The 25,814-nt window shown below is 41.8% G+C and overlaps 2 protein-coding genes across 6 annotated transcripts in view; one reads left to right on the top strand and one right to left on the bottom strand.

The window, feature by feature from the left end:
• Positions 1–2,640: 2,640 nt before the first annotated feature.
• Positions 2,641–4,749, bottom strand: LOC116726838 (D(5)-like dopamine receptor). The gene has a single exon (XM_032573711.1). It carries the CDS (start codon positions 4,240–4,242, stop codon positions 2,884–2,886), a length of 1,359 nt encoding a protein of 452 aa, XP_032429602.1. The 5' UTR covers positions 4,243–4,749; the 3' UTR covers positions 2,641–2,883.
• A 1,860-nt stretch (positions 4,750–6,609) lies between these two features.
• ccser2b (coiled-coil serine-rich protein 2b) overlaps positions 6,610–25,814 on the top strand; it is a 35,902-nt gene continuing 16,697 nt past the window's right edge. For 2 of the 5 annotated variants that reach the window (XM_032574021.1, XM_032574020.1), the window contains exons 1-6: positions 6,610–7,138; positions 21,240–22,495; positions 22,603–22,770; positions 22,980–23,150; positions 23,233–23,306; positions 25,287–25,460. In XM_032574021.1, the coding sequence (XP_032429912.1) occupies positions 21,277–22,495; positions 22,603–22,770; positions 22,980–23,150; positions 23,233–23,306; positions 25,287–25,460 (1,806 nt within the window). In that variant the 5' untranslated portion in view covers positions 6,610–7,138; positions 21,240–21,276. Of the gene's footprint in view, positions 7,139–15,061; positions 15,302–21,239; positions 22,496–22,602; positions 22,771–22,979; positions 23,151–23,232; positions 23,307–25,286; positions 25,461–25,814 lie in introns of those variants that run through there. The other 3 variants (XM_032574017.1, XM_032574019.1, XM_032574018.1) reach the window with 3 other exon arrangements.

Here is a 25,814-nt window from a genome sequence, read left to right as displayed (position 1 = left end):
TTTTTCTGCCAACATGCAAAGGTTGCAGACAGATGGACACCATTTCTCATGGCTTTTATCAGTCAAGTCTAAGATTAAACAAATATATGCAGAGCCGAGCATCTGAGAAACAGCAACCGTTCCAACAGCGAGGTGTGGAGGTGGGTGAGAAAAATCAAGGATCACAAATGTGGGAAAAGAAACGACAAGGATGTCTTTCTGCTGGAGCTGCACGGGCCTAGCCACATAAATAGCCTCGACGCAAGTGCATCCCCACCGATTGCAAACAAGAGTCTTGAGAATTGATCATAATGCACTAATGATGCAGCAGCTGTCTCAGACTTCTCTCTTCTCACTCTCCGATGCTCTTTGCAGGGCGGCACACCGACACATGCCCTCATGCTGCTTTGATCTCTCTCCGCAGACCTTCCTTCCCTGCTTCAGCTTTACCACCGCTTTCTCATTTATTTTGACACAATCCACTCTGTGTTTCCTTCCTGTTCGCTTGCCTCATCCAGGTAAAGATGTGCTTTGTTTTGGGTTTTTTTTTCCTCTGGAAGAGGTGAGAACCTTGACTTTATGTTAAGTCTTTGGGGGGTTAGCTTTTTTCCCCCCTCCTTCAACAACTGCCACTGCAACATTGTCTACCGCTAAGAATCTCTCTCCCTGAACTTCCGACTGGAAACTTTTCTAAGCTTGTTGCTTGTAGCAAAGGTGCAGCAGACTCCTCCAAGGTCCAATTGTTTCCCACCAAAGTGTTCCACCTTCTTCCCCGGGTCCAATTTATCTGGAGCTATCTGCAGCCTCAGAGCAGTTGAACCTGAACCTTGTGATAAAAAACTCAAGAAGGCAGTTTAAGACAAGCCATGAATGGCATTTTCTTGTACCAAGGTGTTCTCACTTTGATTCTCTCTGGTAGATACAGAGTGTCATATTTCGGAGTAAAAGCCAGTGGGAAAAAAATCCTGCTGTGCCGAGTCACATCAAGGGCGGCTGACAGTGACAAAACGTGATGCCTCTCTTATGATCTTCATAACAGAAGTTTGTGTCTGCGTCTCTCTTTTTTTTTTTTTTGTTTTGGTTGTGCATGCATGTGTGTGTGCGGGGGTGGGTGTGTGTGTGTGTGTGGTTTGTTTCTCTGACAACACATTTAGCCAAGTGGGACAAAAGCTTCAAACGGTACTCACACCTGCACTCTGTTGAGACCAGAGATCATTGCCCCAGTGTGGAGTCTTAGACCAGTGAACACAGCCTCTGAGTTCAGCACTGAACAAGGACGTCCAGAGACACCTCACCAGTAAGGCAAGGCCTTTGTGTTGCTCCTGTGTTTAATGGCTCCAGCTCACTGATTCACAGGTAAAGAAAAATCAGAACGTCATCTTGTTTTCTGATGTTCCAGATTCCCTTTTTTTACTGAACCAATTAAACTAACCAAAAATGTAGTTAAGGATTAAGTATTTTGTTTTAATCTTTCCTGTACGTTTTGACTTTTTTTTCTGAATTAAAATCAATCTAATATCATTCCTTAATTGATCATGCAAGTTCAACTTTTTCTGCATTGGAAATAATTCAGCAAAGCAGGTCCCACGCTTTCTTAGTGTTTCCATCTCTCTCAATTACAGCTGTTTCACTTATTAATCTAGTTTTTAATGCGTGTGCACACATACATACTTTCTGGCATTTTCACTGTTTTACTGTTTCATTTTCTTTCTTTGATTAACCCCTCTGGCTAAGTATTTGGAGTGAGTTTTATTAAAGAGTGTTTGTTTCTGTACAAATTAAGCTAATGGGACTTCAACTCTTACTCGGCCACTGTGTCCTTTCAGCAACAAAGCTGATGGTCTGTAGATTTCATTTTACTTTGCGCAAAAGCACCCCAAGCACAAGCGAATTTGTTTACAGATTTACATGAGAAATGGAGGATGTAGAGAAGCAGTTAGATCCAAAACCACAGATCTGCTTCATTCTAATTCAGTTTCTCAGGCATGAGATGGCCGACCCGAAGCCCCGACAATTACATGAAGAGGCAATCAGCCTTAGAAATTAATGATGTAATTGCTGCCAATTATCCTTCCATCTAAGAGACGTCTTTAACATATGAAAGACGGCGACACTCACATCAAACAACATGATATAAGTTGGAAGAGCATCACTTACACAGACAGCCTCTCGGGGGTTTTGTGCATTAATCTGTTGGCATAAAACTAATTTTTGGGGACTTCACTTTCAATTGGCAACAATAAGCTTGTAGATATAAAATTATTTACAGTTGGCATTGAAATGCATCAGCTCCTGTATCATTATTATAAATTTCATAAAATAATGAAATGTTGCGGGTCTAAAATAAGAAATGTACAATTCTGACATTAGACTTATCAGTATTTTTCAATGGCAGACTTTCTGAGCCTCATTCAGAAAGAGAAAGGCGTAAGAAAGTTGTTATAAAGTGTCTAAGAAGGTTTTTGAAGAGCCAGACTGAAATTTGAGCATAAAAAAAATGAGAGAGGATGTCAAGGCGATGCTATAATCATCAAAAGTAACAGAAGTTTCACACAAACTTTGAATTTCAGTGTGTAATATATCCATTTTGAGTGTTTACTTTTGACTTTGGTGGCTTACCTTCCATCACTGTCAAGGCCAAGTCATAATCATGACAAAAAACACCTGGGATATTTCATTCTGTGTGCGAGGGTGAGTTTATGAAATTCATTTTTTGAATGTAATAATTAAACCAATTGATTATTTTTACTATGCTACCTGATTGAGATGTGTTCACTTAAGTAAATGACTTTGCAGAGGAGCCAGATGAAATAAAAAAAGGGGGGACGATAATACATCTTCTAAAAAAAATAATCTGATATATTTCCAGGTAATAGTTCATCTTGGCCTAGTTTCTGAAAACCCTCAGAGGTCCTGGATCTGACCCGGAATAACACAGCAGTCGTTGTGCTCTGAGGAGCTAAAGGGCATCATGTCTAAGGAGATCTCCGGCTCGCACTCAAACTGCAGGAGGGCAGGGAGCAGCAGATTCCGCTGGTACCGGGGATCTTCGGAAAGTTTGTCGAAGTTCTGCTGAAGCTCCCCGGCCGTGTGCGCCGGGACGAGTCTCTGCGGCCCGAGCCCCGTCGTCACCTGCTCCTTCTGCAGCGTGGTGTCGTGGTGATAGGACACCAGCTCGTTGCTGAAGTCCACCGTCTCCACCGCCGAGGCGGAGCAGCATCGGTTGCAGCCCAGGATGGTGGAGAAGGCCTTCCGGAAGTCCGCGTTGAACGCGTAAATGACCGGGTTCAGGGACGAGTTGGCCCAGCCGAACCACACGAAGATGCTGAAAGTGGTGTCGCTGACGCACGGCGCGGCTCCCGGCTGGTCCGCGTTGCAGAACGGCACCACGCAGTTCAGGACAAAGAACGGCAGCCAGCAAAACACAAACACCCCCATGATGATGGACAGCGTCTTTAGGACCTTAGTTTCCCGCTTGAAGGTCGTTTTCAGCGTGCTTTCGTTGTGCGTCGAGGTGGAGAGCCGCTGCGTCTGCGCGCGGGCTTCTGGAGCCTTCTCCAAAGAGGAGATGCGTCTTATCTGGGTCTGCGCGATGCGGAAGATCCGCGTGTACGTGCCCACCATGATGACCACGGGGATGTAGAAGCTGATGAGCGAGGAGGAGATGGCGTAGGTCCGGTTCAGGCTGGCGTTGCAGTCTCCCGGGCCGGCGCGGCTGGAGTTGTGCGCGCGATGCCAGCTGAGCTGCACCGGGATGAACGAGATGAGGACCGAGAGCGTCCAGGCGACGCCGATCATCAGGAAGGCGAACCTGCGCGTCATCCTGCGCTCGTACCTGAACGGGCTGGAGATGGCCCAGTAGCGGTCCATGCTGATGATGCACAGGTTGAGGATGGACGCGGTGGAGCACATGATGTCGAAAGCCACCCAGGTGTCGCAGAAGCGCCCGAAGAGCCAGACGCCGGCCACCTCGGAGACCGCGCGCCACGGCATCACCAGCACGGCCACGAACAAGTCGGAGACCGCCAGCGACACCACGAAGGAGTTGGTGACTTTGGAGCGCAGGTGACGGAACCTAATGACGGCGGCGCAGACCAGCGTGTTGCCCAGCAGAGTGGAGACGATCAGGACGCACAGGACGCAGCCGGTCAGCGCGCGGACGCCGAGGACCCGGTCCGGTCCACGTATGTCGTCTCCGGCCGCCTCCACCTGCGGCTGGCTCAGGTGGCCTCGGATTTGACTTTTATTTAAAAACGTCCCCATGAATAGAAACAAAAAAGAGTCACCCTCAGCACGCCCTGTCCGTCTCACCGAACGCGTCCATCCTATCCGTGTTTCAGATGGAACTCAGCAGAAGAGATGCGCTCCGGTCAGAATCCGGGGACTGAATCTGGAGAGTCTCAGCGCATCAGACTCAGTCATCCCAAGATGTTTCACTTCTCCATTACCTCAGCTTCACTTTAAATCCATATCAACACATTCACCATGGTTATTTTATTTTACAGAACTGGATATAACTGAGATTACGCTGAAGACGATGACAACAAGAATTAATGATAAGAAATGTTTTTGTTAGAAACGGACTTGCTTTGGTATGATTCAATGAATTCAGTTCACCACTTTTATAAGTAATTAGATCAACTCTGTGGTCAAAGGACTTTAGTTTAGTGCAGTATAGTAACAGAATGTGTATTTTTAATTTCTAATATAGAAATATTGAGGGGCGCCGTCAGGAATCTTGGGCCGCATGGCAAAAAATGTAATTGCCCCCTTTCCTCCCACGCAGCTCCTGCTACAATTTTTTGAGTCTATCTGACCCATCAAAAGCGTCACAATTTTAAAGGCTTGCAACTGCCTTGCTTTCTTTGGTCCAATACTGAAAACTAGCACAATATTTACTGCTCATGATTTTTACATGCAACAGTCCACATACAGTATGCAGGTTGCTTACATTTTTTCGGATAGTACTGAAATGTCTCCCCACGAGCAACAGTCATAGGCGACATGCAAAATATACATAAAACAATCCAGACTTCTCCAAAAATGGTATGTACAGTAGTTGCATTTTATTCAAGCTGCAGTCTAGAACTTTAATTTTAAAAAATGTTTTCTCCATATTTGTTAAAGCTATCACCATGTCTTATGAGACAGATAATCTGTGAAAACAATCAATCTCCTCCACCTGCTCCCTGAGCTACTATTACTGGCTAAAGTAATGCAACATTCTGGCCAAAACAACCAATCAGAACCAGTAGGAGGGTCTTAGTGCTGTCAATCAACTTCATTCACTCACTGCTAAATGTGCTAATGGTGGAGAAACAACTTATAATTACAGGAAAATCGTTTATCTGCCGTCATTGGTAGCTATGCTAACTAGACTGAGCATTCACAACAGGCTATGCTAGCTGCAGCATAGGGATGAGCAGCCACATGAGATTGTGATTGACAGCACTAAAACTCTCCTGTCTCTCATTAGCTGTTTCTAGCACTGGGAGAAGGCAGAGGAAATAGATTTTTCACAGATTATCTCTCATACCATACTGTCACAACATGATGACAGTTTTAATAAATATGTGAAATAAAAAAAAATAAAAGTTACATACTGCAGCTTTAGGAGAGGAGGGTCAGGAGGGACGTGGGTTAGAACTGCTGCTGCCTGACTCACCTGTTGTTAAGTGGTAAAAGGTATAGGGACATGTTCAATATATGAATATGTTAGTAATTTCTTTCCTTAATTCATTAAATGCTAGTGAAATGGAGGCAACCTGTATTCTGTAGCTAAGCTAACTATGCTGAATGGTTGATAATCTCACACAGTCTACCCACCTCTCGGAGAAAAACTGGGTTACAAATTGACACTTTTACCTTTTTCTCTCTCTGTCTCTATTTTTTGAAAACCTAACTTTATTACTTTCACAGTTGTTCTTGTTTTCCACTGACTGCTGCTGAACACCGTCACCGTCAAGCGCTCCAAGCAGGAACCAACCATTTCATGCAGATCCAGGGAGATGTGTGCTTTTTGGTCAGGGAGTGGTAACGTTTAATTTTTACTGCTAAAAACAATTTTACAAAACATGATATGATTAATTTTGTAATTGACAGGGCCCCATTTTTTAAAATTTCTATGAAAAAAAAAATGTGGAGGGCCCCCTGTTGGTCAGGGGCCCTTGGAGTTGGGATAACTTTCGCCCCTATACGGCGCCCCTGAGTGGCGAATCTAGATACAGCAGGAGAAGGATTTGAAAGTGTGAAGCCCAGAAAACAAAAAAGGTAAACTCTGCCCTCTGCTGGAAACACACTGATAGAACAGCTAGAAGTTCTATATTTTTCCTCTCGGAATACAAAACGGTTTATGTGAATCTTAATCTTAAGAATCTGGAGTTTCATATCGCCTTTTTCCAGAATAGAGGGGGCTATTGCTTCTTTTACCTTTCGTTTTTTTTTTTTTTTTAAATTTAAAGCTCATTGCAGTATTATTAGAGGTTTAGAACTGGAACTAGTTTTAGGCTTAACGTTAACCTTTTTCCTGATTATTACCTGAAAGAGTTGAGTTCATTTGAATTCACACTGCAGCAGCTTTTAGACCGTATCTACCTCCCAGCTGTAGTTCCAAACAGCATGCAGGCCGCGGTCATTAAAGGGTTATGTTTACAGCCGGAAGGTGACGTCAGAGTCAGCTGTGCATGTGTGTGTGAGACAGAGAGAGAGAGAGAGAGAGTGTGAATGATTCAGCAGCTCGGAGCGGCAGCAGCTCCTACTCGGCTCTCTATCAAGAAGAGCAGCGCCAGCTCTCCGAGGATTTAACCAAACCCGCATTCTCACCTAGACGCGCGAGGGGCAGAGGCAAACCCCTGCAGGTGACAAACATCTCTCGGAGACCCCGTGCTGCAGCGTCCACAGGCCCCGGGCGGGGAGCAGAGGAGACCGCAGGCTCCCGCAGCTCCTCATCCCGGTTCTCCGGGAGGATTTTTACCGCTCTTCACCGTCCTAATTAGGAGTCGTGTGTCTCCGTCAGACTGACTCCTGTTGGATTCAACTATAACACATCTGAACCTACTGACTGTTGATTTTTTTTTTTTAAAAAAGAAGAAAAAATTAAAATAACAGCGGCGACATTTCCGGGATTCTGGTCTGGGTCTGATGCTCGTAGTGTCTGCAGGTGAGTGTGACTCTCCATGAGAAGAATTCGCAAATGCCAGCATATCAATATCAACATTTATTGTCACCACCGCGCAATAATAATGTCTGTCTTTAACCACGCATAGGGAAACAGAATTACACTAGGCGCAAGGTAGGGGAGAAATATTGTTAAACAGTAAAGTAACTCCAGATAAAAATGGCCTATCAGGATGGACCGCAGTGTTCTCTGCAGAGTTGATGCTGTGAAACGACCAGCGAAGCCTCTGACCTCCAGTGGAAGGGCAAAATTATTGAAGAAGTTGAATCTCTTACCATTGCAGCCTTTCTAACAAAATTGAAATCATTTTAAAATTATTTTGTATGAACATTTCACACCTCAACTACTTACAAATACTATATATTTTTGTGTTGAGTAAAAGAGAAAATATCTGGTTGTCTTTTTGTCTGTTGTATTTGTAAGTCGGGTCTGCAGAGTGACAAAGGGGGTATTCTGTTTTCCTGAGCTCAGAGACAATGTGAGGAATGTCTCCAGAGAAAATTAAGTGTTTTCTGAACAGCCACATTCTTTACATCTTTAGCCCCATTATTCTCATGTTGAAGCCCCGCTGCTTTAAATGTCCTCAAGTGGCTCCCAGAGTAGCGTGGAACATCATGGTTCTGTCATGTGAGGGTTTTAGGTTTAGTTAAGGCACCAGTTGTTTTAAACCTCAGATCCTTTTGGGGCTTTCTTTGTTCTTATTTTGTAATACTAGTTGTTTTTCCGGGACTGGTTTTGCAATTTAAAAAAATAAAATAAATAAAAAATCTGATTTGAGATTTGTTCTGCAGTGCAGGTTCTGTTCTCTGGCGGATTTGTTCCACAAATTCAGTTATTTGGTCATTTTTGCTCTTCAGAATTGCTCCTGTTAAGCAGATTTTCGAGGCTCTGTTTGTTTCTCGTGTGGTTTTACTTTCCTGTTTCCGGTGCACTTTATATTGGTAAGATTGGACAATTCATCCATTTGATGAAGTCGTGTTCTACAGTTTGTCGGTTCATTTAACTTGTAGCATTTGATTGCTAAAGGGGCAGCAAAAGACACTTAGTTCAGGTGATATTTTCCGTTTACATGAGACTTGTACCAACCTTGTTTAATAGCTCACAAAGTAAATATTCCTTAACATGCATTAATCGACACAGTGGAAAGGTGTTACGACTACCACAAAAGCTAATATCAATAGCCAATCAGCACCAAGTAAAATGAATGGCACTTCTTAATTGGCTGCTTTACAAACGCCGGCCAATAGCATGTCAAATAGCATTGCAGCTAGGTATTTACCTTCCCAGTCTTTAGATTTTTTCTTTAATTTTTTGCAAACAATTTTGCGTTACATTCTACAGACAAATGCATAAATAGGTGGGAGTCCACTCTTCTGAGCTCTTGTGGATTTTGTTGCCATATTGTTTGTGTAGTGCAATGGGTAAAAGTCTTTTTAAAAATCTCAATATATTAGTTTTTAAACCTTTTAAGCATTTTAATCAATCAGTTGTGTAGAAAAGCATATCTTTGTCTATCAGTGCTGCTGGTTGTTTTGTGAAACTCAACCACCAAAGCAGACTGTGGAAGTTCTTCTTCTTCTGTTGCGGATTTCAACCGAAAAACCATCAGATTGATGAGAATCTAACAAAGGAGCTACTGTATGTTTTTGTTGAAACGGACCAGAATAGGACGAAAGAGTTTTTATCTCTTGCTTCTTAGAAACCTGGTGAAGTCTCAGTTGTTTGTCTCGGATTGCAACTATTTATATTCTGAGTGTAGGAAATCTGGGCACGAGTGTTATGTATTCAACAAAACTGTTCCGAAACCCGTTCAGTGATTAGAATGACTATAACATGACTGAAACGATTCAAAATTCAGCTGGTTTATCAGCTGTTTACTTTTGTTCTCCTTTTGTGTAAACACAGCATCTTATTTTTGGCCTTCTTGCAAATTTACTTGAAAAGATTTTTTTCTGTTTTGTTCTGTCCTGTTGTTCTGGACGTTCTCTCCTCAAGTCCCCGAATGCATCGTCCCATTTCCGTCAGCTCTGTGATGATGCTTTCTGATAAACGTTGAGTCATTTTGTTGTCTGGCGTTGTTATCTGCCAGCTGCGCATTGCAGCTTCCCTCCGCCTGATCCACTGCTTCTCCGCTGACTCTGTGATCTGTTGGTTCTGCCCGGTTCTCGGTGCCAAGCGGCGGAACACAAGCTGCCTCAGCGGCTGTCAGAGGGAAGCTGCTGACCGCTCGGAACGGATCGGCGGAGCGCGTTACGTCCTGGCTGGGATCCAGTCTGTTTTTTTTGTTGTTTTTTTTCTGTCCGTCTCTCAGGAGTTTCCACTTAATTTCTTCCCTCCGACTGCTTGAATCCCCACAGAGAGGAAGACTTTGCCGAGATAAAAAGTTCTACCTCCTCTTTGTTTTCATTTGATATAAAACTGAGATTGAGGCCCAGGCGTGTGTCGCTCAGGTACTAGATCGTTCTGAGACATAGTGATTTTTTTATGGAGGAAGTATAGATAATGACTTTGCATCTATGTGATAAAAGATTAATTGTTTCCCGTCTGTCTGATTAATAATTTAGAGAAAAAAGTGACATCGAGAAAAACTGCAGCGAGGGAAAGACGCCGACTCCTCAGGATGTCCTCCAACATCCATCATTAGATCACATGACCCGAGTTAGCTTTAGCCATAGGCGTTAGATTGACAGACATGTTGGATGGGAACTTTCTCACTTCATGTTCTGCCACTAAATGGAGATTATAACTAACAAATGTCATTTTTTTTCCAGTAGGAACTTTCTCTAAAGGATTGCAAGTCACAAGAATTCAATAAAACTGGCTTTGAAAAAGACGTTCTGAGGAAGTAAAAAAAGAGAATATTATTATGCTTACCAGATTCTAACTTTACTTGGTGAGCTGTTTGTCCTCATATATTTTTTGATTTTTAGAAGATACTTGTCTTACACAAAACAAATTTCCATTAGCCAATGCTAACGGTTTAGCATTGGTGCTAAGCGACTGCTACTAGTAGGGCTTTTATTTTCCTCTGTCCTCTTTTCCTCTTCCTGTCCTCGTTTGCTTCTCCTCCTGTCCCGTTTTCCTGCCGCAGACTCTTTTCCCAGTGAGCTCTGATGGATAATTGATGTCGCTGCTCCCAGCGTTGCCGCTGGTGGCAGGAAATGTTTGGTGAATCTTTCCATCTCTCTGCCTGGGCAGCGCCTCTTTCTGCTGTGCTTCCTCTGTCTGATGGAGCCGCTCCGACTGAATCCAAACCGCCGCCGATGATGATGTTGAGGAGGAGGAGGAAGAGGATTGATGTCTCATTTTGCATAGATGTAGAAGTAAAAAAAGTACTGTGAGAAAGAATAAATCTGTAGCATTAAATCACTGTTATCCAAAATAAAATAAAAAAACTGCCAGTTTGTAAATGACTTAAAACGTGCAAAAAAGATTAGAAAACTTTTTCCCGGAAAGAAAAAAAAAATGTGTATATATATATATATATATATATGAAATACCAATTGTGTAAAATAAAATATAATTTAATTAAAAACAACAAATGTAAATATTCTAGAAAATTTACTGAAAGAAATAAATTAATAAAATGTTAAGCAAAAACAGGGTAAATGTATTTCACACAAACATCATTGAAAAAACTTGTTACATGTACCTGCTCACAAAAAAAAGAATTGCTGGGAAACTTACCGGACTAAACATCTTACTTTAGGGCGACATGTTGAACACTACTTCAGCTTTGAAGCAACGAAAGGCATCAAAACTCAAAAGTTTTTAACATTTTAGTCCTGCTTTCTAAGGAAAATAAACATAAATTTGATCAATCTAAAAAAAAAAAAAGTAAATAAAAGTAGGAAGAAATCTTTATTTAGAGATGTGTTTTGTTTATGTACCGTTACAACAGAAAGAAGTTTTCCGCCTGCCTGAAGGTTTGAGTTGAGTTTGCTCATATGAGGGAGGCTGCTGCTCCTCTGCGGGGCACCATGGTGAAAGAGATGCTTTGTAGAAGATTAATGCTGCTGGTGGAGCTGCAGCACAACAGGAATGTTGTCCGTGCCAAGTTGCTATGAGACCCAGAGGAATGGGTAAGGGGCAACGGGGGGGTTTGTGAGGGGCTCCAGTGGCCCCCAGGAAATGCATGCTAGCTTCTCTCAAGAGAACCTGAAAGTTTTAATCATAAGTGTTTTTGTTGCATCTTGGTTAATGCAGGTTGATTTTTTTTTTTTATTTATTTCACGCTATTTGAGGTTGTTTTTTCGCTCCCGAGATAAAAACCAAAAGGATGGAAAATCAGAAATGCAGTCTTTTTGGAACAAAAAGTCAGACAGGAGATGGGGAGGGGAATGAGCTGTGTTTGTGTTTCGCAGCGCAGTAGAAACACGTGAACCAGTTTGACCAGTTACCTGTGGGAAAGAAAACCGCAGCCGAAGGCAGAGAGACCAGGAGAGTCGGGACGTACCGTGGTGTCGTCACGGTTTCAGCGCGTTGGAAGTGTGTGTCAGAGGGCGACGCTCAGTCAGTTGGGATGTTTGTGTCTGTGGGCGTGTTGGTTTAATGCCCAGCAAGGTGTTGAAGACAATTCTAGTAGCCTATTCATAAAAAATGACAGTGTGTTGTTTGGTATATTATTATGTTTTTATAAAATTGTATCAATTGCATTCTACTCATTTCTGAATAATCTTGCTGCCTCGCTCGCTAGCTTTTTGTACGTCCATCATGGGTAAGTGCAAATTTATCACTAGTTAGCTCAACAATGTTTGTCTTTACCATTTAGAACAACCTATTGAATTTATTGAGCTAACAATATGTGCAATTATTCAAATAGGATTTTTTTGTACATTTATGCCGTATTACAGGTCTTAAATTCTGTTCATATCGGTCTTTTAAAGGTCTGAAAAAGTTACATTTGAGTCGTTGAAACCTAAAGACACCCTGTCTACCTATGTTTTAGGATTTTGAAAGTTACCAGGTTGGAGCTGAAGTCCTGTCTCTTCTGTGAAACTGATATGTTTTGGATTTTGCCTAGATTCTACTGGAGAAAGTGGAGCAAATTGGATTTTTTTTTACTAATCTTTTGCTACACCTGAATGTTTATGAATTTAATTGATCAATTTGTCTGTGAGGGGGTATTATGGCTGAAAGTGATTGCGTGATAAACAATTGTATTTTTGTTTTTTTTGCTGATCCGCATCCTGACTCCGTCGCCCAGTTTGTTTTTCAGCCTGAGAGTGGCTGACCTCAGATCAGGTTTCTATTGATTCATTTATCTGTGGACGTTGGAAGAGGATCCTGCAGCCGAACACTGAGCTCGTCTTACAGCTTTAATGGACAGAAATGTGTTAGTGACTGCAGCCTGCTCTCTGGGGCCAGGGTCGACCAGTTTCCAACCCACACTGGGACCAGTCTGGGACCATCTGTCGTTTTGCCTGTCCATCTGTGGCACAGAGAGGTGGTTGGTTACATTATGATTTTCAAAAGCATGAGCCCATTTTCAGCCATTATGTTTAGTTAGGCCTAATTTTAATATTCTTAAAGAAGATAACATTTTTCACCCTTTAACTTGTGTTTTAAATTTTTCTTTTAGCTTCTTTTTTTTTTTTTTTGATCTGGTAAAACATGGCTTCCACTTTCATTGTTTTCAGAAGGTTTCCTACCACTAAATGTAAACAGTCTGTAAAATGGAAATCGTTGTCGTTGTTATTCAGATTAAGTGGATAAATCTGAAGGCCTGAGATGAAGCTGCTGACCTTTTTCTGGCTTTCTAGCCGCCGGCCCTCAGCTCCTCTCGGCTCAGCGAGCGAAGAAATGGAGCATGACGGCATGATTGGTCTGATGTACAGTGAAGGAGGAAGAAGATGGGTCAGGAAGAAGGAGGAGGAGATGCTGGATTTGTTTTTGGATAATTATTTTCCATCAGGGTCCGTTTGAACCCCTATTTCTTTTTCATTTTTTAAAGATTTATTTTAGTTACATCATACAATTACAATGTGACCCTTTGAGTCTTTATTTTGCCTTTTTGAATACAGTTTGACCTAATATACACTTCATTAGTTTTGAGCCATCTTTCCTCCATTATAGGTGATGCATATTATACAATCGGAAAATAAGAGCTGTATGAATTTATGCTGGCGTTTGAACTGGGACTTAAGGAAAATCTCTTCAGAAGCTTAATGTCAGCCCGTTTTAACCAATTCAAAACCAGTTTGGATCAAAGTTCTGCTGGACCACTGTTGAGAATATATAATTCTCTGTTTTCCTTCTATCTCTTTTAGCTAGTTGCTAAGCTAAAGCTAGAGGAAAGGACATGTTAGGAATTGCAAATGAGAGCTATGGGTAGAGGAAAGGGCACACTAGGGAACACCCTCGTTTTGGCGTAGCTTACATAGAGGCTAACAAAGGAGATCACAAACTCTTCTGGGGTGCCATTTTGTCTGTTACCTCAGGTGGCATGTCAGAATGGACCAGCTGTATTTTGGTATTAAAAAATGGAATTCATGATAACTCTCTGATTCTTCTGTAATCGCATACATCACAAACTCAGCATGGAGAACAGATAAATCTCCACACCACCAACCTCTTTCCAAGTTTCAGACATATATCTGCAGATCTGCAATGTATCTGGAGGTAGTCCTCCATCTTTGTTCTAACCACTCCATCCACTTTACCACTTGTAGCAAAACAAACTCTCAACATGAGGCCATCACCACCATGCAATTGGTAGTGTTCTTCAAACTACTAAGCATTAGCTTGGTATTTGTAATTTTTCAGAAATGGCTCCAAAAAACTCACCCAAAGCAACATATTTAATTTAATGTGGTAGTAGTAGTATTTTCAAGTACTTAAAGAAAACTTGGAATCCTGCAAATGTTTAATAATTTCTCCAGATTATTTCCTGGTTAAGTTTAACATTTTGCACTTTCGTTATAAACAGGTACAGTACAGACCAAATGTTTGGACACACCTTTTACTTCAATGAGTTTCCTTTATTTTCATGACTATTGACATTGTAGATTCACACTGAAGGCATCAAAACTATGAATAACACGTGGAAATATGCACTAAACAAAAAAGTGTAAAACAAGTGAAAATAGCCCTTATATTCTAGTTTCTTCAAAGTAGCAACCTTTTGCTGTGATTACTGCTTTGCACACACTCTGCATTTTCTTCATGAGCTTCAAGAGGTCGTCACCTGAAATAGTTTTCACTTCATAGGTGTGCCCTGTCAGGTTAATAAGTGGGATTTCTTGCCTTATAAATAGTCATGAAAATAAAGAAAACCCATTGAATTAGAAGGTGTGTCCAAACGTTTGGTCTGTACTGTATATTTGAATTAAATCCTTAATTACTGTTTGATAGAAAACATATAATTAATAACATCAGAGTGACTTCTTGTAAACTCCTCATGACTTATTATATTTTTCCAATTAAAGTTTGGAGCAGTTCAGCTGCTGACCTTCGACCTCGCTTCAGTTACAGACAGGGGCTCTCACGCTAACTGAGACGAAGTCCTGCCGCACAGATTGGTGCTCTGCGCTGCGTTAATGAAAGCGACTCGTTAGCCCAGCACACTGTGTGCAGCTTTAGCCTGCCATTGTATCGGTTATCAGAGTCGATAACGTAGCTGCCAAGGTCAGGACGTGTGAGCATATCTGTCCCTCAAACTGCTAAAAATTATTTTGTCTGTGGAATTATATTGCAGATCACCTTTTATTGCTGAAAGTTTTTCCTAATATTCCTGGTGGTAGTCAGACAACCACCTGATCGTTTTGCTGCTTCTGGACCAATCACAGCAGAGCCTTTTTTTTTTCTTCTCCTATTGGTGCTGTAGCTGACTTTGACCTCAGAGGTTCATTCATTAATTCAGATGGACTCTGTGGCTGTCAGCCAACTCTGCTGACTCATCAGAACACAGATGACCACACCGGCCGTGTGCGTGTTTCCTGAACGCGCACCGTCTTTAATAGAGGCGTAGAAACAATGGAATCGGGCAGGATTACAGACGACAGATTAAGGTTTAGTTCCCCTCAGAGAGATGGTGGTTGTGAATCAGCGCAGGGAGGAAGGTTCTGATCGATCTGCTCTGGTCACATGGTGACACTTTGAGCCCAGGGAACATTCCCCTCCAACAGAAACCTGCGTGGCAGACCGGTCAGTGTCAAACTTTTATTGATTCCCTGTGTGAATCTCGCAACAGGGTTTTCTAAAAAAAAAACGCACTGATTTTTGGTTTGATTTTCTTCAATCGTACATGGTTGTTATACTATTCTGAAAGGATATTCCCTGGTTAAAAAAAAACAACCAATTGTTTTAAATTTTTATTGTCTACATTTGTTTCTATTTAATATATCTTGAAATATCAACTAACTGTATTTCCCAGTTTCTTTCGGCATTTCGTCTTTATTTCCCTGAATAAAAAACTAGCATACCTTTAATGAAACCGCTTATGTTTACCTTATACAATATCTGAATTATATGTCAGACGTGTTCAATTTAATGTCTTTGTTAGTGTCACATACTTGAAATTGGTAAATTAGGTTATAATTTACCAAGAGTTTTTCCCTCTTTGGATTTTGTAAAGCTTTGACTCACCAATACAGATTTCTTTTAGATTTTCCTTAAATAACTACGGTGTAGCAAAGTATAAGAACAGCATTTGAAGTAGTTATTTTTCAAATGTTCTGGAATGAGCAGTCATTGATTATTCCTTTTGGAAGTGGAAATTATGTTGTGTGTGGGATAATCACTTTAAAACAAAGTTTTAAGAGTATTCCAAGACAAAATAACTTCAGAGTTCACAATTGTATCTTTTTATCTCTTATATTAGCTTTTATCGTGGCTACCGTTACGTAAACAGTTAATTCTGCACATTTTATAGAGAATGTAGATCTTTACCTTAGCTAAGGTTTCCAAAAGATGTTCAATACTTCCTAAAAACTTGACAGATGAAGATTGAAAGCTGCCTTCCTGTTGTCTGCTGAAAGCCTTGATCTCTTTCTGTTTTACATCTCTGTGCGTCGTCCGACTGCTTTTTTCCAAACACCTCACCGACGCTGAAAATAGCTAAACTTGAATCACAATCCACTAACATTGTCCACAGAGTGTTGTCAGTTAAACTGGGAAAAGCTGAAATCTGCTGATTGTGTCACCAGTTGTTTTCTTGGCATACATCTAACAATGCTTTAATCCCCTCTGAGTTGCTTTGTTGTTTGAACAGCTGTGATTTTATTGCTATTTTTATCCACAGTCGGGAAACCAGCGCTGAATGGAAGCTATAAAAAAAACTTTTCATCATAGGTGATCTTTGTCTCCGCTTTGAAATCAGACTTTATGCGTGACTCAATAAAGTCATATAAACTCCCGTGTTGGAGTCGACAATGCATTCTAAGCCTAGTTGTGCTGCATATGTGCGCTCCTGTTTGCAGGAGTGAGTGAGCTTTGCATAGGCCACAGGAAGACAGGAGAATCTATTTGTGGATGTAAAACGAAAGGGTGAAATTACACAAATCATTAGAGGAAAATCATGATGCGATAAAGTTGTTAAAGGTTCATTTTAAGAACTGATAGAAACAAATATGATGATCAGTGACAACTCCTTAAAGCACTGCCCTGTCTGTAACCATCATGACTTATGTAGGGACGATGTCAGATGATGAGCAAAACAGATTGCTGGTGTGTTTAAAGAAAAAAAATTATTTAAAACAAAAATAAAGAATGCTTAGTCTGGTGGGGGGCAAGTAAAGCCTGGTGACCTGCCAGGCTTATAATAAACTATAATAAACTTTTATGATGCTTTAAAAGAATAAAAAATGGAATCAAAATAGTAAGGTAGGCTTATCCAGAAAGTCTCTCTAAGGCTGCTGCTCATCCTCAAGAGATTCACATAAAAAAAGTTAAAAAAAAGATGATTAATCAGCGCAGAGGAACCACAGAGGCATGCAGAGAATGGAGACAGATGCAGCAGCTCATTATCACTGAGTCATGACCTCATTCTTCTCTCCATTCCTCCTGTGTGTCCTTCACAGCAGAGTTTGCTGCAGTGCACCTCATCACACACACCCCTCACCCCAAAGACACACACATTCTTTTCCACCAGTGCTGGTGTTGTAGCTGGTTATGTCTTGCAGACATAACCAGCTACAACTGAAACAAGTGCCTTGTCTGTATAAAGGCATTGTCATGACATCAAAAGGCCCAAAACATTTTACAGGTAAAACAACATAGCACATAATGCCTGTAAAAAGGCTTCTCTTTATCTTTATTGTGTCAGTAGCTTGTTAATCAATTACCAGTGAAAACCCCAGATTCCTGCCGTAAATAAGATTTTAAGTTTGAACGGTTTATGTTGTTTTTAGGATGATCAAAAAATAAATCTTTATGCTAAATGCCAGATTAAGAGATGAGTGATTTAGTTTGGTGAACTATTGTGGAAAGCTTCTGGGACGAAGCCCAAAACATTTTGAGGCATACGGCCTAAAATGAACCGTTAACATTTGCATCTGAATGCATAGTTGAAGCAATGGAACTTGCTGTAGCTGAATGTTCTGGAGGGAATCATTAGTATCAGAACCAGAATAATTCACAGATCCCCGTTGACGTCAGGGAACTCCCGATCACAATTATCCGTTCCAGACACAGATCTTATTCTTAAATGCCAATCTGATAGTCTATTAAAGTTAATAACATCAACACATAATGCTTGAAATGTAAAAGCTAAGTTAAGAAAGCTACCATTTAATTCTCTAACATTCTTGGTTTGTGATGCAAGTGAAACATTGAAAAGCTGCAGTTTTGGACTCCATGTTTGTTGTTTCTGCTGCAGATTGTGTCTCTGTGGCGGTTTTGGTGAGTTTTGAAGCATCGCCTCCGTGTGATGGTGACACAGCAGCAGGGAAGTCATGAGTCAGCCGATTACTGCGGCTCAGCTTCCTCTTTTTTTCACTGCAGGATGGAAGCGGTCGAGGGCTGATGCTGCTCATCGCCCAATGATCATCAGAGTCTGTTATCTGACACATGGAGGAGCCTCTGCCTTTATTCTGGACTGCTTGTTTGTGTAATCTTACATCATGACCTTCAGAGGGTTGTTAAATAAAGAAATAATAAAAAAAAAAAAAACATCCTCTCACAATAAAATCACAAGCTCCTCAGCTGTTTCCTTTCGGGCTTGAAGAAGCTTGTGATGCGCAGCCGGGTGGCTCCGGGTAAGGAAAAGGCTGCAGAGGCTTATAGTTATAATTGCTGTTTTATGTTCCAGTTTAAATGAAGAAGCCATGTGCTGAGGCTGCAGGGCGGCAGGGTGATGTTGTGCTGTGTCCATGACGACTTTTGGAGTCGGATCAAGAACAAAAAGTGTTCCTGCGTGGCATATTTGACCTCTCCTGTTTGATTATTATTTTTTGTTATGCTTCAGAGAGCAAATATTCTGAGAAATTCCTGCCTAGGTTATGGAGGGATTATTGAGAGAACTCGGCCCTGGTCTGTGACACTGAGGAATATGTCAAAAACACAAGGACAACTTTTCATGTTTGCTTCCTTCTAATCCAAATTGAATGAAGTCAATGAGCGAAAATACCAGCAAAGCAGCATTAAACCTGTTGCAATTGCTTAATTGCAACAATTAGTTGCTTAATTGTCGCAATTAAGCAACTCATTGCATAACAGATTAAAACGAGTGCTATCATTTCCCTTGTGATTTAAAAAAAATATTTTTTAAGGGCAGTGTTATGCATAGAGATCTCATGATCCATTTTGTTTATGGTTCCAGTTGCAAGTGGTTTTTATTTCCTTATTATTTCATGATTTTGTTTGTCGTGTTTTATTTTGAATATTTAAAATATCTTCCAGTTTCAGTTTTAAGTGTTTTTTTACAAAATCAAAGTTGACAAGTCTTGGATTATAAAGGCATCATCAAAATCTAAAATGGTCTCAAAACTACCATGTTGTCGTTTATCACAGTAATTACTGGGACAATTTATCGTCCAGCAAAATTTGTTATTGCAAAATGTCAAATTTGAGGAAAGAATTGTCTCTCTTTATGTAGAAGAACCGACGGCCCTTTTCAAACGGGTTATCCAAATTTAATGCAGTGTTCCCACTGAATGTGACTGGGATTCTTCTAAGCGAATGTGATGAAAGGAGAATGAAACAGGCCTGTGACTCCATCTTAGACTTTTATTTCTTCTTTATTGTCCATAAAAGCAGCTTTGAGCCAAAGCCAATAAACTCCTGGTGTTACAGACCTCAGCCGCTGCTGTTTAAATGAGCTGCTTTCAGTGTTAGTTTCCTGGTTATTGTTTGTTTTGTATTTGTGTAAATAAATGGGAGATGGAATCCACCAAGGGTATGAAGAAAGATGCAAAATGCCATTTAAAATAAAGTAATGGTATCCCAAAACATGCTTGATTAGTTATATGTAGGAACACACACACTAGCCGATGTTTGCAGTGTTTCCATGTAGACGCCGTGCAGTCTACATGGAAACAAAGAAGACAGACCACTTTCTTTCTGAGCGATTTGCATGTTGACACCCAAAATAACTTTCCCGTTTTAGTTTGGGAGTAACCCTGCAGATGTGATCATTGATTTAACGTTTGGACTTGCACTTTATTTGTTACTGTACTCTTTAGAGCAGCTCTGTTATCAATAGAAATGAGCAGCAACTGTCAGGAAATAAAACTACATATATTCTAAAATATTTGAAGGAAACATTTGAGAAGTAAAAGCATTTTCATTTCACATTTTCGTTTTATTGGGTACATACATATTTTTTGAACACATACCATATTTCCTTGAAAATAATCAGGGGAAAAAATGGCATCACAGTTTGTTACTTGCATCATTATTGTCATATTGAACATGTATAATTTTCATTTAACCTTATAAACCAGACAGCTGTAATTTTTCCTGGTTGTTTAATCGCTGTTCCGTGAGTTTGTCTCAGGCACTGGTTTTACATTTCCTGCCTCGGGCCGTGCGGGTGCGGGCGTGGGTGTGTGTGTGTGTGTGTGTGTGTGTGTGAAAGAGGGGGAGAGAGAAACTCACTGTAAGGGTGCTGTAGGTGTGTCAGAAACATTCATGGGTTATTAGTATCCTGCCTTCCATTTGCAGGAGCAGCAATACCTCAGCATTTTTATTATGGGTGTGGCACGTGGAGGTATTATCTCGCTTGTAGCCACGTTGTCAACACACGCATGCACAGACTCGGCTGCCACATGCTTCAGGTGTTAATCACTGACAGGACCCTTTGAATTGTTCCGTTCTCTCAGGGCTGCTGACTCTAAAGTCAGCAGTAAAATTTCCGACACCCGCATTAAGCAGGATTAAAACTAGACTCAAGTGTATCAGCTCAAAGAGAAACTTTAATGTGGCTGTTGTTGCTGCAGATAAAAACCATTCAAGGAGATCAATTCCTTATCTGTCAACTGTCAAAGGACATTTTAGAGTTTCCCTAATGTTTCTGGGATTGCTATATGTAAAGTGAACAGAAACATCATGTTCAAATGCTCTAATTTCTTTGTTTCAACCATTTTATGAGGAAAACTATTTTTTTTATGATTCATTGCTCTCACCTGCAGACTAAAAATGGGGTTTATTACAAAAATTGTGCATCAAAATCACAATATTTAACTTTTTTCCCATTTTATTTTCTTCTTTCTGTTGGCTTTATTTACTGTTTTATTTATTTATTCTTATTTTTTATGTTTCCGGTCCAGCAGTGTGGCACTCAGAATTGCTTTCTGAGTATCAAGGTGAGGCCCAACAGCTTTACTTTCACAAGTGGAACATTACTGCTTTGGCCATGATGCTGCACTTGAAACTTTATTAGAAATGACTTTGGGTTTATTTCAAATATAAGGGTCATGGAGATTTAAAAAAAAAAAAAAAAAAGAAGAAAAGAGAGGAAGAAAGGTGGGGAAAAGTTTTAAAGGGAAAGAATGAGATAGAAGTCTGTCCCTAAAGGTGCAGAAAGAGGAAAAAAATTGAGAAACCACAACAACAAGCAACATATGCATATATAATAACAGTTATAACATCATTGGAAAGTACAATGAGGTCTGTGCCTCTTCTCACGTCTCTGCTCCCTGTTCAGCTCTTCTGACTCTCCATGGTGAAGTGGGTGGAGTCTGATGTCAGCCCCACCTCTTGTTGACCGCCCCGCCATGCCCACCATGGTTTCCAGGCTGCCGAAGTTCGGCTTCCGGCCCCGGTCCCAGACGGCTCCTGCAGCGGTGGCTCCTGCAGCGGCGGCTCCACCCGGCGGAGCTGCGACCGCCGCTGGCAGAGCTCGCCTCACCAACGGATTCTACCACCACCCCGGACCGGCGGGTGTTTCCGTGCCCCCGTCCTCTGCAAAGCAGAACGGATTCATCCGAGTGCCGTGTTCATTTTCCGCAAGGTGGCGGAGGGAAAATGCAGCTGATGGTGGCGAGATAATGGCCGGAGAGGCTGAGTGCAAGAGAGGGAAAGGTGGGAACGATGTCCAGAATCGTAGCAGCTGCCAGCCGTATTTCTACCTGCATGATGCCAGAAAACACACCACATCCACCGCAGCGAAAGGGCGTGGCCAGCTTACATCGTATTCCTCGTCATCATCATCCCCATCTCCACAATCCAGCCCCAGAGCTCTTCCCGTTTCTAAAAATGGATCAGGAGGTTCCAAACTGACTCCAAACTCTTCTGTACTGTCCAAGCAGAGTGTAAACACAAGTCCCGGATCCAAAGCAGGGATGAAGGCGATCACTTCTCTGAGGCCCCCTCAGAGTTTTGTTCGCCTGACGGGTACGAGGCCCGGCTCGGGCCCTGCGTCTCGATCAGGTTCCCCGCTCCTAAAAAAGCCAACAGCTAGCCGCTCCCATTCCAGCGACAACCTGGGCTGCGCCGCTTCCGCGCGGCTGACTGAAAGCGACCGCTTCCGCTCCCGGAGCCTCACCCAGGTCCGACAGCAGGCCTCTCCCACCCTCACCCGGACCGCCGCCTCTCCCCACGTGTCCCGCCCCTTCTCCACCAACAGGGCCACCCAACGGGTTCCCCCCGTCTCCACCTCGCAGGCTCCTCCTAGAGGCAGCTTGTTGAAATCGCCTGTGAGCAGAGCTGCTTCAGGCAGGGCGGCTGGCAGTGCCCCCTCCCAGCTGCCACAGTCGGCCCTAAGGAAGCCTCTCTTGCCGGGTCCGACCTCCAGGTCCAGCGGCATCAGCTACAAGCTGTCCCGCCCGTCGCTCGTCAAGCAGTCCAGACCCCTTCGAGCAAAAGGAACCAGCATGTGCAGAAGTGAACAGGAAGTCAACAGAGGACCAAGGAGACGAAAGAACTCTGTGGAGACGCCTTCATCTACCGAAAACAGCCCAGGTTCCCCTTCTTTCTTTTTCTTTTCTTAAATTGACTGTCATTTTTGGATTTGAAGTCTCTGATCTCATTCTGGTCTGGTTTCATCTCTGTATCTGATCTGCCTGCAGAAAACACTCCAGACGCTGCGGAGATGGAGCAGCTTTCTGACGACCTTGCGTCCCAGGGAATGGGATCGATTGTCGGTGAGACGCTTGAGGACATGTCCCTGTCCTCCACTTCCTCCCTGGACCGGAATGACATCAGCCAGGAATACATGGATGACTTTGACAACCTCGGTAAGACACTCTTTAGATGTTTTTGCTGTAAATATTAGCATAGAAGCTACATAACAAAGAAAACGTGTTGGTTGGTGATGTGTTTATGTGAGTAATGTGACATTACATGAAAAATCCTCTGTGTACAAAATCAGAACTAGACTGTCTGTGTGACCGATCTCCTTTACGTTTTGCATTTTTAATACATTCTCTTCATTTTTGGTTTTCAGGAAACGGCGGGGTTGGCATCTTACTGTTTTCATCCAAAAACGAAGAGGATGACTCAGGACTCGACCAGTCGTGCACCAGGATAGATGATGACAGGGACGCGATTAGCAAGGTCGCCAAGACAACAGGACTGTGCTTCCTAGACGATAGTCTGGACTGGACTTCCATCAGAGGTGAATTTTAAAAACGTTGCTGTTAAGGTCAGCTAAATACTTTAACTATTCCAACTAGAAGAAAAGTTGTTTTTGTGTCCAGGTGATAAAGACGAGCACCGACTTAACCAACTTGCCCGTCGGAGAAAGTCAAGTCAGCCTGACTTTCATGAACAGGTACATTATCTGTAACTAGTTTAGACAAAACCTTAAACAATACTTCTGTTTCCAATTTTGTTTTGATTAAAATATATGGGTGGAAAATAGTCAAAGGCACTTAAACCCAGATTAACTATACTGTTGGAGATCGTCGATCCATTAATTTATCTGATCCACTTACTGAACCAGATCGATGTGTTGGCTCCTGCAGAGGGTTTCCCGTCCTAAGGTCTAGAACTTTTTTCTTTAGCCCTTTCCTCAAAGTTGCCAAAAATATAAATTGATATGTATTGATCAAGGCACACAAACCTGTGGTATTTCTAACTTCTTTGCTGATGAATGACTGAGTTAACATTCTGGAGGGTCTAACAGCAGAGGTTGCCAGATTGTGCAGCCTTATCTAATCCTGTTTCCACAGCTGTAAATCCAAAGTAGAGTTCTATACAGTGTTTTTATCGAACTTTATCTTTAAAAAAAAAAAAAAAACCTAAATTGAAATTCCCCTATACCTTTAGATCACATTTCAAAAACCTTTCACGCCTGAGATTTTTTAGCCATTGTAAGATCCTGGAATTAAACTGGAATGTGTTTGTTTCCTCACTGTTACCTGAGCTTTTTGGTTTAACTCGAAATTTACCGAATATTTAATTAATATTATATTATATTTAATATTTAAAGCCAAGACATCTTGACACCAAATGAAGCCGTTTTCCTGAAATAAAGCGTTACGAGTTGAAAATGGTGCAGTGACATAACTGAAGATCTTTCTCCAAATTTCCATCTAAGAACAAAACATACTTATTTATGCTATACAGCTCAGAATAATTAATCCAAAACAAACATGGCTTTTTGTTGCACTCTGTGGATGCTGCAGGTGCAGTTTGTGCAGTTTGACCCCACCCAAAGCAAAGATGGGTTAACTCATCAGTTCATTGTTTGGAGGCTTAAACACTCCCATCAGCAAGCTGCGGCTTTGCAACCATCCCACCAAGTTCATTGGACATCTTGATCAAAACGCTTCATGTGGTTCCTGCTTTGAATTCTTTTCAAACATGAGTGGAGCAGCATGTGGAATCACAGGAACAATAGTTTTCTGTTCACAAAAGCCTATTTCAGCAAACAATTCTTAACCTGTAGAAATGATTTGCCTCAGAGCTGCCTGTGGACCTGGCGTTGTCCCACACAGCCGTTAGCTTGTATTGCGAGAGGGGATATTGTGCGGCCTTAATGTAATGTAACAGCAATGGCAGAAAACTTTAGGGTAGTGATTCAGCTGGCGGCCGAACAAATGCATTAGATTTAAATTTTATTTCTCACCTTCTAACTTTTCTCAATAGAAATAATTTCTGAGGATGCATTCATTCTAGCCCCTGTTTAGTGCACCAGAGTTTAGTCAAACTCTAGTTTCTTTGTCTAGAAAGTCCGGTTTGTTTGCAGAGGCTTAAATGCACAATTAAACTCTGATGCGGACCAAAAAAGCAAAGTCTGGTCCGCCTAAAAGCCTTGCTCTCGGATCAGTTGAAGTCAGCTGTGGCGCGGTTCGAATGCAAATATAGGTGTAAGAGGATAAGAGATCGCTTCAAAAGCAGGAAGCAAACTATAGAGCTGGGCATTCTAAGTAGCTACAACCAAAACAAACTCGAGAGTATAATGCCAGCGGGAGAACTGGCTTGTAGTCGAAACAATGAGGTTGTAATTGTCCACAGCAAGAAAATCAGGAACACTGGATTAGAATTTGCCACAAAGGTTTAGAAATGAGTCTCAAACAGAAAAAGAAAAATCTCGGTCAAATTTTAAAAGGCTGACAAGACAAAGATAAGACCTCCAGCAATGTGATTGAGTGTTTGCAGAAAGAAATAATCTGCTCTTGGAGAAGATTCACAAAAGAAGAATAAAGAGCGTTTCTAGAACAAACCTTAAGGGCATATTTGTTTCTCAGTTCATATTAAACTGTTGTCAGTTCACACTGATATGATCCTGAGGTTTTCCCTTTCGCAGGGCGGCTCCTCTCTGGACCTGTCCCCCTCTGACAGCTGCGGTTCTGGGGGTACCTACATGTGGGACGAGGAAGGTCTGGAGCCTCTGGGGGGCGCCACCACGACCGCCTCCATCCACACCAACAGCAACACCACCCACCACATCGGGAGCTTCGACTCAGACATCAACAGCATCGTAAGGACTTTCTGCCTCATCATTTATTAAGCTGTCGGCTTATTGCTCCTCACACACAGCTAAAGGTTTCTAGCAAAATATTAGAGCTGGAACAGCTCTAATATAATAGGGGTTTGAACTGTAAATACATGGCAGCCTAACCTCACAGTTCAGTCAGGGGAATAAATTTATAAGATTATTGGACTGATAGTCCCTCTATATTCCATATTTGCACAAATTCAACCCACTTTTAAGGTTTTCTTGCCCTGGCAATAAACGACTTCTCTGCTTCATAGGAGAGAAGTCAAATTTCATATCAGGATGATTTTATTGCTTTAGATTTCACTTAAGAACCTATTGAAGGTGGAACTTGGA

The sequence above is a fragment of the Xiphophorus hellerii genome, chromosome 10 (assembly GCF_003331165.1).
Source record: "Xiphophorus hellerii strain 12219 chromosome 10, Xiphophorus_hellerii-4.1, whole genome shotgun sequence".
NCBI classification, from domain to species: Eukaryota; Metazoa; Chordata; class Actinopteri; order Cyprinodontiformes; family Poeciliidae; genus Xiphophorus; species Xiphophorus hellerii.
The sequence above is the reverse complement of the archived record's forward strand: the minus strand, read 5'-3'. Positions and strand labels throughout refer to the sequence as shown.

Excerpts from the sequence above, each read along its gene's own strand:
- LOC116726838 (XM_032573711.1), bottom strand. The coding sequence starts at position 4,242 with ATGGGGACGTTTTTAAATAAAAGTCAAATCCGAGGCCACCTGAGCCAG.